Here is a 12,345-nt window from a genome sequence, read left to right on the forward strand (position 1 = left end):
GACCTGGAACTTACTATGTAGCCAGGATGACTTTAGACTTATGGTCTTTCTTCCTCTACCTCCCAAATGGTGAGAAAACAGGCATGTACCACCACACCTAACTTTATTCAATGCTGGGGTGGGGTCAAGCACAGGACTTCTTGCAGACTAAAAAAAAAAAAAATTCTACAAACAGAGCCACATCCTCAGGCCAAATACTCTAGGTCTTAAGACTAGATGGAGAAAATAGGATATAGGGAGGACAATAGGGAGAAGGTAAGTGAACAGCAGAGATGCTAACACTATGGAATCCCTCAGAAGCCTGACAAAGAGCTTTCCTCTAAAGTATGAAACAAGAAGAGAAAACATGAAGAGCTAAGAAAGTCAAGGACCTTACTCATTCAGAATTGAGAGATGCCCTTCATTTCTGTAAACTAAACTCAGATCTACACTCCCACCATATTATACCAGCAGCCAGGACCAGAGCAAATGCATCTTGGATTCTGGAGGTTTTATCTATGAGACAAAGGAAAATATATGCCCTGTGGGAAAATGGACATAGTCCCCAATATCAATCAACGGGACTAAATCCACTAGAAGAGAAAGGAGTGCAGTCAGGGAAAAGCCAGGAACTATGCCACAGGGGCTCCGCTTCATGTCTTGTTCTATCTCCTATTGATAATAATACAGTACTACAAATGAAGTAAATTACTTTTAATAATAGTCTATCTGTACATTAAGAAACTTAGCTCAAAAGGGAAAAAAAACCTACAAATTATGAAATGTCTTTAACTTGCAATCAGACATGTTTAGAAGTAAAGTATACTTATATCTTCAGCTAAATTTGAAGTAAATATGAAAAAGGAGACTGTTGAGTAAATAAATATAAGAACAGGGAAAGAGATGTCTAATACCAATACAAAATATAAATTTTAGAGTGTAGGTGGTGGGTATATAGCTGTTCTTTGCAAAATTCTTTCAACTTTAGATCAAGTTTGAAGATGTTCACCAGTATTCTGGAAAAATAAAACACGAATGCATATATTAAATTACTTAGAGTTGGACTTTAAATACTTTGGCAGAATGTGCTTGTATCTCCCAGTGGGACTGGAGAAATGGCTCTGACACAGAACCTGAGTTCTGTTCCCTGAACCCATATCAAGCAATTCACAAACACCTGTAATTCCAGCTCCTGAGATATCCAAGGTTTCTGACCCAGTGGGGGCACACACACACACACACACACACACACACACACACACACACACACAAATAAAATATCACATATTAGATTAAATCAATGAATAAAATTGTGGAATTACTCATGATATTGGTTGGAATTTAGCCTGTGCTCATTATACATAAGGAACTTACAAAATGCCAATAAATTTATATAAAACTTAATATAGTATTCACAAGTGTCAGAACCAGGATGTATCCCTAGTGCACTAACAGACTTTGGAAGCCCATTCCCCATGGAGGAATACTCCCTTAGCCTAGATACACAGGGGAGGGCCTAGGCCCTGCCCCAAATGACTTGACAGATTCTGATGATCCCTCATGGAAGGCCTCACCCTCCCCTGGAGAGTGGATGGAGGGGCCAGTGAGGGGCATGGGAGGATGGGAGGGAGAGAGAACTGGGGTTGATATGTAAAATAAATTTACTAAATTAAAAAATATAGCTCAATGCTTTTTATCACAAATATTACTTGATTGAATCAATTATCAGAAATATGTTACAACCAAGGAATAAATAAGTGTGTGTTAGGGAATTTGAAGAATGAGCAGTAAAATAAAAGTTTAGGCATATTACATCCTAAAAAAAAATTATGCATTAGGCACTTTATTTAACAAGGTGGAGAATAAAAGGCAGGTTACATCATTGGTAGGAGGAATCAAGAGATAAAGTTAATGCTGTTAGCCACTACATTCTAAAAGGGAGACATTTGACTAGAGATTGTTAAAGTTTATTCCTATTTCATCACATCTTATTAAAAATGACAAATAACAAACAAAAATCAGTATCACTAGAATCCCAGGAGTTCTACTCTGACCAAAGTCTTTTCCACTTGCAAAGGATCTAAGTGTAGTTTTAAAATACATTTTCATTAATCCTCTGGGTATTTCATTTATTCATCCAATTATTTTGATCATATTCACCTCTCACTCCTCTCCCTAACTGCTCCCAGATCCACCCCAAACCCTCCCAACTTCATGTTCTCTTTAAGAGTGTGGCCCTTGGTGGGATCACCACATTCCAGAGATTGTCCTCACACCCATGGATATATGACAACGCAAACACAACTGGACTCTGTAGGTTATAAAATAGACAGGTAAGTAGAAAACTATCTGCATGCATGGTTAAGGAGCACCATCTAGTGATAGCCTTCTTTTTGCCCGAGTCCTGAGGTAGCACAGGACATCACTTGGTGAGTGAGATAAGGAGTGGCAGAAACTATCTAAACTGGCTTTCATCACTACTGGCTCCCAAGATAACACAGTCAGTCATTAACACATTGATTCATTTATCAGACAAGTGGGTTCATCCACTTACATAGACAGAGATCCAATAACCTCCTAAAAGTTCCAGTGGGTCCACCTCTTCTCATGATGTAGACTGATGTCTCCACGGAAGTTTGGGAGCACCTCCCATTATTAAAGAATGGATAAGAATGATGTGTTTAGGGAATGAAAAAATTACTCAGTGGGTACAGAGAGAAAGTGGGGGGGTGTAATATGACATTGGATTTGCATGGCAGGGTGCTTTGGGCTCTCTCTACAAATGTGTAACCTCCCACTCCTTTCCTGTGCCCCTCTCCTCTAAGAGCCTTGGTTAATGTGAGACTCTCACTTCTTCTCCCTTAAGTGAGACAATGGCAGACCCAGGGAAAAAGCCAAGCATCCCATGGGACACTCAGTATGTCCTCAGCTCAAGGATGTGCCCTCTCTACTGAGCTCACATGAGTCAATGGAGGGAGGTAGCAATAGAGAAGTGGGAATATAACACTGTACCATGCCTGTTGTCTGGAGACCTAGAGGGAAAGCACATTGATCACACACACACACACACACACACACACACACACACACACACACACACACACGAGGCCAGTGCCTGGCACCTCTCTTCTTCTAGAGTCTGGAATTTGACACATGCCAGGAAGAGATGCCTGTGAAAACAAACCCAAACAACACCTGAGCACTGAGTCTCTGACTCTGATTCCCAGAAGACAGTGTGTTACAGATGTCCTCATAGCTTGTGGCTGGGGACTAAGGGAACCATGTGACTGTAGTGGGCAGGGACTCTGGGGGTTTCTACCTTTCCCCCAGGATACTTTCCTATACCTTTCTGTGGTGTTTTGAATGAAAATGGCCCTCATAGGCTCATAGGAATTTGGCACTATTAGGAGTGGCCTTGTTGGAGGAAGTGTGTCACTGGGGGTGGGCTTTGAGGTTTCAAATACTCAATCCCGGCCTAGTGTCATTCTCTCTCCCTGATGCCTGAGGATCTAGATGAGGATCTAAGATACTTCTCCAGCACCATGTCTGCCTGAGTACCACCATGCATCTCTCCATGACAATAAAAGACTAAACCTCTAAACTATAAGCCATTCTCTTCACAGAAACAAAAAGACATTCCTGCTGCTGCTACTGCTGCTGCCTGTTATCCTTTAGCCATTGTAAGTCCCAGCCTTGGTACAAGTGTACTGAATCTACACTGGTTACTCACCCTTGTTTGGTGATGGGACTTCGGATACACTCACTGTGACATGTGTGAGTCACAGTGTTGTGTGTACTGATAGGATATAGAGCTCCCCATCCCCAGGCCAGAGTTGATGGCTGTACTTGGGCCTAGAGATAGCAGAAGCATGGACTTGATGTAGAAAGAACAGAGAGCATCCCCCCCCCCCACAAAAGAATGTCAGCATCCTCTTCAAAGCATAGCAGTCCCGGGTACCACTGCATATCTGTAAAGTGTATGTGAGCTGTAGGTATGGCATAACACAGAGGTTCACATGTGGAAATATTTGCACTGTTTGCAAGATGAATGTAAGTATATGAGATCAGGGATGTGTATGCCTGTGTGTGTGTGAAGGAGAAGTACATGTGTCAATAAAGGTGCTATTACTATGCATGTTTTTGAGTGTGAGTGTTGTAAAGATGAGTGAGCATGTAGATACACCCCAGAGAGGGGCACAAGTTCTCTTAGGGCTATATAAAATCCAGTACACAACACAGGCATCTGGGTGTCAGTAGAGATCTTTATACGGGCACTTCACTATCCTGGCAGGAATTGTTCCAGAGCTGGTAGTAGTTCACCCAGGGCACAGTATATATCAGTGACGTGCAAATCAGACTCTGTGGAAGAAGAAAGACAAACAACTTTGGGGAAAATAGTTTTCAACAATGGAAGAAAAGGCTCCATCTCCTGAGGCCCAGGGGAACCCAGAGAGGAACTGCTCCTCTGAGACCTCCGGAGTCATCAGTCTAAACAGGGTCTAGGATTCCAGAAAGAGGTACTGAGCCTCCCTCCCCCTTCTCCCACCCCTGCACCTACACCCTGGGACAGAAAGGGGCCCTCATATCTACCATCTGTCCAATGAGGACCAGAAAACATAGGAAGGGACAACCCGATTGGAAAGACATAGAGAAAATGGGGACAGTCTTCAGTGACCTAAAGAATGGGAGCAAGATAACAAAAGCCCTGAGGAGGAACAGACAACACTTGTACCCTGGAGCTCTGTGGGGGAAGCAGATGCCCTGGTTCAGGATTGTGTCTGCTTGGGTGGCCAGACTGGCTATGCCAACAGCCTTTCCTTCTTGGATGTACTAAGAAAGGTTGCGAGCCTTCAACTCTCAGTTTGAGGATGTTCATTCCCCAGCCTTAGCCTTGAGGCTTTCTCAGAGGACTCTGAACAACAGACCTTTTTCAGCTTGCTGCTTTGCAGAGGACAGGAAGCTCTCTTTGTCTCATTTTTCTTGCATTTGGTCCTGCCAATCTTCACAGTGACCAAATACTCCACTCCTGTGGTCAGCTGTGGAGATATAATTGTACTGCTGATTTCCATTCATGACTATCCAGTGTCTGACCCTCTCCATGACCCGTTCCCAGAACTCATCTGCCAAAACTCAGCTCCCCCTCCACTGAGTGAGTCTCAATAGCAACTAAGATCCCTAATCAGCCACAACCCCATGCTCTAGACTTTGCTGTGGGAACCACATAGTTCTTGTCTCTCAGCTATCATCATAATAAGACAAGCTGGGTTGCCTTGTAACCACAGACCACTGTGAGCTCCTAGCCCTGTTCCTTTTCAGTCTGTAGCCATTTTCTCCCTCCTTACTCTCCATCCCAGAGAATCAAAAAGTAGACAATTCAGCAACACATCTAAATATTTATTAGAAAGATGGCTTAAAAGTACTTGCAAGCAGAGGCTTGCTTCCCAGAACCCACATGGCAGTTCACAACCATCTATAACTCCAGTCCCTGGAAATCCAATGCCCTCTTCTAGTCTCTGCAAGCATTGGGCATATGTGGTGCTCTTATATACATGTGCTTGAAAACAGAACACTCATACACATAAAAATATAAATCTTTAAAAATAAGCTTGGAAGTCAAATTGATTTCAGTCACTCCCCATGTATTAGCTCTGAAACCTTGAGAAATTAATGTGGCAGACTCCATTTCTTCATTTGCGAGGTCCACATAAGCATTCAATCTGCTTGAGGAGTCTGTGGGCAAAATAGGAGTACTTCCACTAATGCATAAAAACCAGCCCATTGTGTAGCTACTGCCTTCCAATTGAAACATTCCCCCTGGGGAGTGGAAGCTGGCTCATAAGATTCAGAATCAAATGAAACAAGATTGTAAGGCCTCCTACCCTAGATCATTGTGGAGACTATTAGGCTAGCTGAGCCACCTGCAGGAACTTCCAAGATGCCATCACCATCCTGAGCTATCACCCTTGCTAGGATGAGCTTTTTGATGCTATAGCTGCTTTGGAGTCAACCATGTGTTTTTTAAGTATCTCCCATAGACCCACTGGTAAACTAAGCTAAACTTGGTTGGAACCATTTCTTTGGTCTGTTGGTGGTGTCCTGTGTATAGCAAGTAGACACTTGTTTGGGTCTCCCCAGGAAAAGCCACACAGCGGTGTCTTAAGAAAATTCAAATGTTTAAGTTACTAAATATTTCTGTCAACTCTGTGGACCATTGGGGGAACCAAGAAGAATGGTATGTGCTGAAGATCTTGCTTTATCTCCTAGGAGCTTTCCAGTTCAAATGATACCTGCTGTGCCCTGAATGTGTTTCTTCCTGGGGTGATAGTCAATGCAAGGTGATGATGTGATAGCTAGGTAAGCCACAGAGGCACAAGCCAGGGCCAGCTGGAGCAGCTGAAAGTCGAAGGCAGGCCCACCAGTCCACTACCCCCTTTTCCCCTTTTTTTGCAGTACTGAGACTTTCAAAGTTACACCTGGATATTTAGATGTCCAGAAACCTGTGCCCATAACTCTACTCCCCTTCCAATCTCCAAGCCCACACTGTCCACTTATCACTTTAAGTAACATCAAGTTTGCTTATAACATTTTTTAAAAGACACTATTCTTGACCAGTTAACTGTTCATGGTAAAAGGCTGATTTCACACATTAAATCTAAGTGTTTCAGCCATACCTAAAGGAAAATGAGTCAAGTGAAAAAAGACAAGTGAGGACAGCGCCACCTGGTGGTCATAGTTCATAATAGCCAGGAATTCCCCTGGGGGATTTAGGAACTCACTAGCCTGCTTATAACACTAGTATTGCCCACCCCACTTCCATGCCTTTCTCTCTTTCTATTAATTCCTGTTCCATCCGCGTCCCATCCTCTTAGACTATTAGTCTTTCCTTCTTGTGAATTGTTTCTCCCCAAATCTGTCTAACTAGGATGCATAGGGAACAGTGGATCAATCTGTGCTTGCAAATTCTTTACCATCTTTCAAATGATACAATTCACAAGTACTTTGAGAAGGTATGGTAACACACAGGTGTGATCCTAGCGCTCACATTCAGCAGGCTGAGGCAGGAGGCTGAAGGTCGAGCAGTACAGACCAGCCAGGAATAAATACGGAGACTCTGCCTCAGAAGTGATGGAACTCTCTCACTCAAGCTGCTTGCTCATTCCCTGCTACCTCCCCACTGCTATCCCCAAAGACTTGTGGTTCCAGATGTCTCCAGTGGGAAATTCAGTCCTATTTTACAGTCCTAGACACTGAAACAAATGCTGTTGGATGTAAGGAATCCACAGAATGTGTATGTTTTGTTCAGATAAAAATCATTAAAGAAAGCAAAACCAACCCCATTCCTGCAGTCTTGTAGGCAAAACAAAATGAAATTCCCTCCATAGAACAATGGAGAAGAAGCTCTACACATCAGCTTTTGGCCAAGAAGATCGAGTTAGGTTGGCTCCAGACCTTAAACCCAGGTAAGTCATGTGGCTGTAGCGACTTGGGGAGCTGCTTAGCCCAGAAGCAGCAAGCACACCTATCACATAGGATGCTCCCAGAGAATTATCAGTACTCTGCTATCCCAGGAACACAGTCAGAATCCCCATACATCTGAAAAAGCGAGATGGGAGTTGTGTTGGTGTCTGGGAAAGCAAGGCACAAACCTGCATCTGACTTTGAATTAGCTTCTGAACTTGAAACAAGTAGGTGTCATTGCTTGCGTTGTTGTAGGATTGGATGAAGAATTGGACTGTAGAGTTCATGTTTTTCTTGCTTGTGGCCTGCTCCTTGAAGCCTCCCCACCTTTGGATGTGATTCAGCTTGGCCATTACAACTACAGTCACCAGCAAGAGCAGCAAGGGGATCCTCAAGCCTCTGGCTTTCATCTCCACAGTGTCAGCAGGCACTTCTCTGTACTGTTGCCAGGGTAGGGGGTGCAGCGACTGTTCCCTTGCTCTTTCACAGAAGTCTTGCCAGCACAGGCTTTCCTGGGAGGCGGTTTCACCTGCACTTAAGCAAAGATTAAGAGCCCAAGTTCCACAGTGCTAAGAACACTATCCATGAAAAGCTTCCCAAGGGGCCATATACTCTACTCCCCAGCAGTGTTCCTCCCATTTGCAATGGCCAATCTGTCCTTTAGCAGTACAAGTATGGGGTTGTCTCTGTATGCTGCCAAGCCAGAGGAGTCCTTGGCCTTGCCTACACATGCAGTGTGTAAGAAATCCCAATAACAGACCTGTTCAGAGCTCTGCAATAAAACCTGCTGTAGTGGACAGAGGGTTCTATGTATGGGAGTGGGTGAACATTTATGGAGAAAGCCATATTTGAAATGAGACATAGGACTCAACCACATGGAATCTGGAGTAATACATTCCAACCATCTTACCAAGCCACCAGCATCCCTGAGTGCTGAGCTTCCTTGGTCAGGTTTCTCTTATTCTTGCCTTTCACCTGACACAGATTACCCTCTGTTCTTTCTTACTGTGTGGCAGATTCACATACTATCACTTGTAAACCTGTTGTGACCCAGCAGAGCTTTGTGAGGTAATTCCAAGCTCCCCATGTGAAATGAGCCAGGAGCTTTACTCAGAAATTAGCCCTATTCAGGGCTGCCTGTATCCAGAAGCACATTGTAGTACACTACAGTTTGCTCCGGGAAAAGAATAATAATAAGAGAACCAATGAAATCTGGTGCCACATCATGAGGACCCTGAGTTCATATCCTCAGCGCCCACATAAAAGCTAGATTTGTTAGTGAACATCTGTAACCCTAGTGCTGAGAAGCAAAGACGGGTGGATCCCAGGGCCTCACCAGCCAAACAGTGTTGCCAAAATGCTAAGTTCCAAGTTCATTGAGACACCCTGGTTCAAAAAATAAGGTGAAGAGGAATGCAGTAAGACATAACAGCAACCTTGGTCCTTCATATACTCCCTACTGCCCCCAACCCACCCCATCCCCACAATCTGAATGTAGTACAGAGCTTGTATTAAAATATTCCCTTCTTAGTGGCATTGGGATTATGCCAATGTCTGGGGAGGTTAAAGGCCTAGGAGAGATTTTGCATTTTTTTCAGCCATTTTGTAATTCTTATATTATTTCAAATTAAAAGTTAAAATATTCAAAACTAAGTACTAGTCAGTGAGGAGCAGAGTGATATGGCAGAACACACACACACACACACACACACACACACACACACACACACACACATTATCCAGAGATATTCTGGGGATCCAGGGATAGTTAATCTCCATGAACCTAGGTTTTTCATTTTCCTATAATATGAATTATTCTTTTTAAATAAAGGTCTCATTTTGTAGTCCTGGATGGCCTGGAGCTCACTGTATAGGCTAAGCTGGCCTGGAACTCACAGAACTCTAGTTGGTTATGCCCCATCCTGAGATAAAGGCATGTGCCACCACACCTGAGATCCCTGTAATATGAAGATGGATGGAGGCAAAGAACTTGCTCCTGAATCTGGCACTGGTGGTTCTCAAACCTCTGTGTGATTCTCCCCTGACTCTTATTCATGTGCTGGAACCATTGTCTACTAAGTTCCTAACCCTAGTCTGAGCCACCCCCCCCCCATTGTGACAGTGTACAATCCTGCTAGGATACATCACAGCACCTGTACTGTGCTCCACAGAGTACTAGAAGCTGTCCAGCTCCAGACATAGCAGCTTTATAACACTCCAAATTGGATAAGCCAAGGTCACTATGGAGTAGATGTCTCAACTACAGACTAATTCCTACTCTTTTCTCTCTATACTATTAATGACTTGTAGCCAACTCTGCTGCTTGTGGGGCAATTCAAAAAAAAAAAGTCTTTTATTTAAGCTAAATATAGCCAATCAAAATATATGTCACTCTGGATTGCTATGTGTGAAGGCAACAAGGGGACAGATGGAGTATAAAACAGTCTGTTTAACTGAACTTGGGGCTCACCTTTTTCTTTTTTCTTTTTAAAAATTTATATATAGCAACATTTTACCTAGGTGTATGTACGTGTGCCATCTGTGTGCTTGGTGCCTGAAGTCAGAAGAGAGCTTCAGATTCCCAGGAACTGCAGTTGAAACCACATATGTGGGTGTTGGGAATCAAATCCAGGTATGGTGGAAGCCATTCAGTAACCCTTGGGAACAGTGCATAGGTGTTTCACAAATGGAGTTCCTTAGACAGCAAGGCCATTTGGAGATTCCTATCCATTTGGTAAGGACCTATGGATACAATATTGCAAACTCCTGTGCTGACCTTGGGAAGCTCAGGGGTTTCAGGCTTCTTTAACTTTTGCTATGCTTATTCTTATGGAAACTCTTAGTTATGCCTTGTTAGTTATGAGTCTGCCCGAGTTTACTGGGAACAGGAAAATCAAACTTCTCGGATCTGTTACAGAAACCATTTTCTCCAGTTGTCCCTGGCTGCCTTTGCAGTCATCCTGAATAAGCTGGAAGAACTTGCTAAAGTTCATGGTTATTGCTTATTCAATACCAAAAAGAGATAAGCATATTCCAAAGAACTTAAGAAGCAAGAAAATGGTTTCTTAAAAGATGACATTTAAAACCTTGTAGAAACACAGAAAGAAAAAGAGATAGGACGTGAAAGGCCAAACATTTCTCTGGCACCAGGATATGAACACTCAGATACTTTTCCGATATCAAAGTATCAATAAAGAAATCTAAAAGTCCTGCTTCCTGTTAAGGAAGCACATTTAGAAACTCCCAGGAAGAACAAAGCAACTTAGTCTCGATAGTTAAAGTTAGGTATTAATCATTACTATTTTCAGAACTTATAAAGAATAGGATTATAACTGAAATCTATATAATAAAGTTGACATACAGATCACTCAGACACTGGTATACACCTGAAAATGATACTCAAGGCATCACAATATATTCAGCTGATCTCATATAGTTAAGAATTAATCACAGGGCTCAAATCTCTTACTTTGTAACTGCATATTTGCTGCCAGCTAGGGCACAGTCTGAATAATATATACCTAGCTAAATATAAGCATTTGGCTTGCTATATAATGATATGGGGTAAAAGTCAATGACATCAAGAGAGTGGGAAAGAAGAGAAACTAAAATGTTAATGAATCTTAGAAAATGATTAAAGAGAAATGCTTTGAAACTGCTCATGCTTGAATGCATTAGAACCTGTATAAATAAAGACGGTCTGAGCTAGTCAGGCCCATCAGTTTGAAAGACAACTGGTGATCAGACTCTTCATTTTTCACCAACTTCACACATCCTTCCTGCAGCACCAGAGCCCCGTTGAAGCTGGACTCTGGCACAGGTATTCTGCAGGAGCAACACATACTCTTACCTGCCGAGCCATTTCTCCAGTTCTAGAGTGTAGCTTGTCAAACAGTCCTCTGCTGAGCCTATGTGTCAACACTGCAAATAAAACTGCTTTCTGGGCCCTATAAGTTCAGGCAGGCATCTTGTTTCCTGATCCAGTTTTCCCTGAACAATACCAGAAAGATCCATGGTAAGAGGAAGAAACAGGTATTTAGTTTAAAACTATTAAATAAAAGAGAAGTAACCAGCCTAATTGTATCAATGGAATATGGAATTAAATGGGAATAATGTCCAATAACTAAGGGATATAGAATTCCAATATGTTCATGGATGTGTGGAAAGTAGGGATCATGTTATATTTGTGGAATAAAAAATAAAATAGAGATTCCAGTCACAATCAAAAATATGAGAAATATAGTGAATATCAGGACCCTTCCCATGAATCGAGAGGGAAAACAAGGACCCTGGTGGTGAAATACAACACAATGAGGAAGGAGCACAAAAGGAGGAAGTAATATGACTGCTCGTGTTCTTGGAGAAAAGGCAAAGAAAGAATGTGTTTATCTTCACAGAATTGGAAAATTGGATTCCTGACTATAGATATGAAGTAAGAGGAGTATGATGGCCTAGTTACATTCAGGAATGAAGAGAAACACTCAGACAGGTTATATCCAAGCAGCTCTGGAGAATTTTTAAGCTTGGTCATGTTCAAAGGAAAGGGGAAAATAAGACTCTTTTCATGTTATAAAAATGGAAGCAAAATGCCTCATAATTTTATAGGCTATATGGAGGATGGGGAATTGAGAATTCTATAGCCTAAGGAGGAACTTAGAGGACTCTTGCTCAATCTATGGTGAAGGAGAATAATGAACTTTTGCTGGGTCTGTGGAAAGAGGCAATCACAGGGACCCTGGTCTTGTCCATAGGACATGAGAAAAACCCATGGGACAGACTGAGGCCTCACTGGGAAAATTCATGAATAGGAAACATTTAAGCCTTATACTATTTATGAAACAGGGATAATTGTGAGCTTTGACTGTTTGAATAGAAAATAGGAACTGTAGATGTCTGGGGAAAGAAGGA

General features: G+C 42.4%; 1 protein-coding gene across 1 annotated transcript; it reads right to left on the reverse strand.

Annotated features, from left to right (window-relative positions):
* Window positions 1-4,223: 4,223 nt before the first annotated feature.
* Window positions 4,224-7,927, reverse strand: Cstl1 (cystatin like 1). The gene is made up of 3 exons (XM_051183121.1): window positions 7,626-7,927; window positions 4,905-5,015; window positions 4,224-4,338 (listed from the first exon to the last, which is right to left on the reverse strand). Exons 1-3 carry the CDS (start codon window positions 7,845-7,847, stop codon window positions 4,243-4,245), a joined length of 429 nt encoding a protein of 142 aa, XP_051039078.1. The 5' UTR covers window positions 7,848-7,927; the 3' UTR covers window positions 4,224-4,242.
* Between the last annotated feature and the right edge of the window lie 4,418 nt (window positions 7,928-12,345).

This window comes from Phodopus roborovskii, unplaced genomic scaffold (assembly GCF_943737965.1).
Source record: "Phodopus roborovskii unplaced genomic scaffold, PHOROB, whole genome shotgun sequence".
Classification (NCBI taxonomy): Eukaryota; Metazoa; Chordata; class Mammalia; order Rodentia; family Cricetidae; genus Phodopus; species Phodopus roborovskii.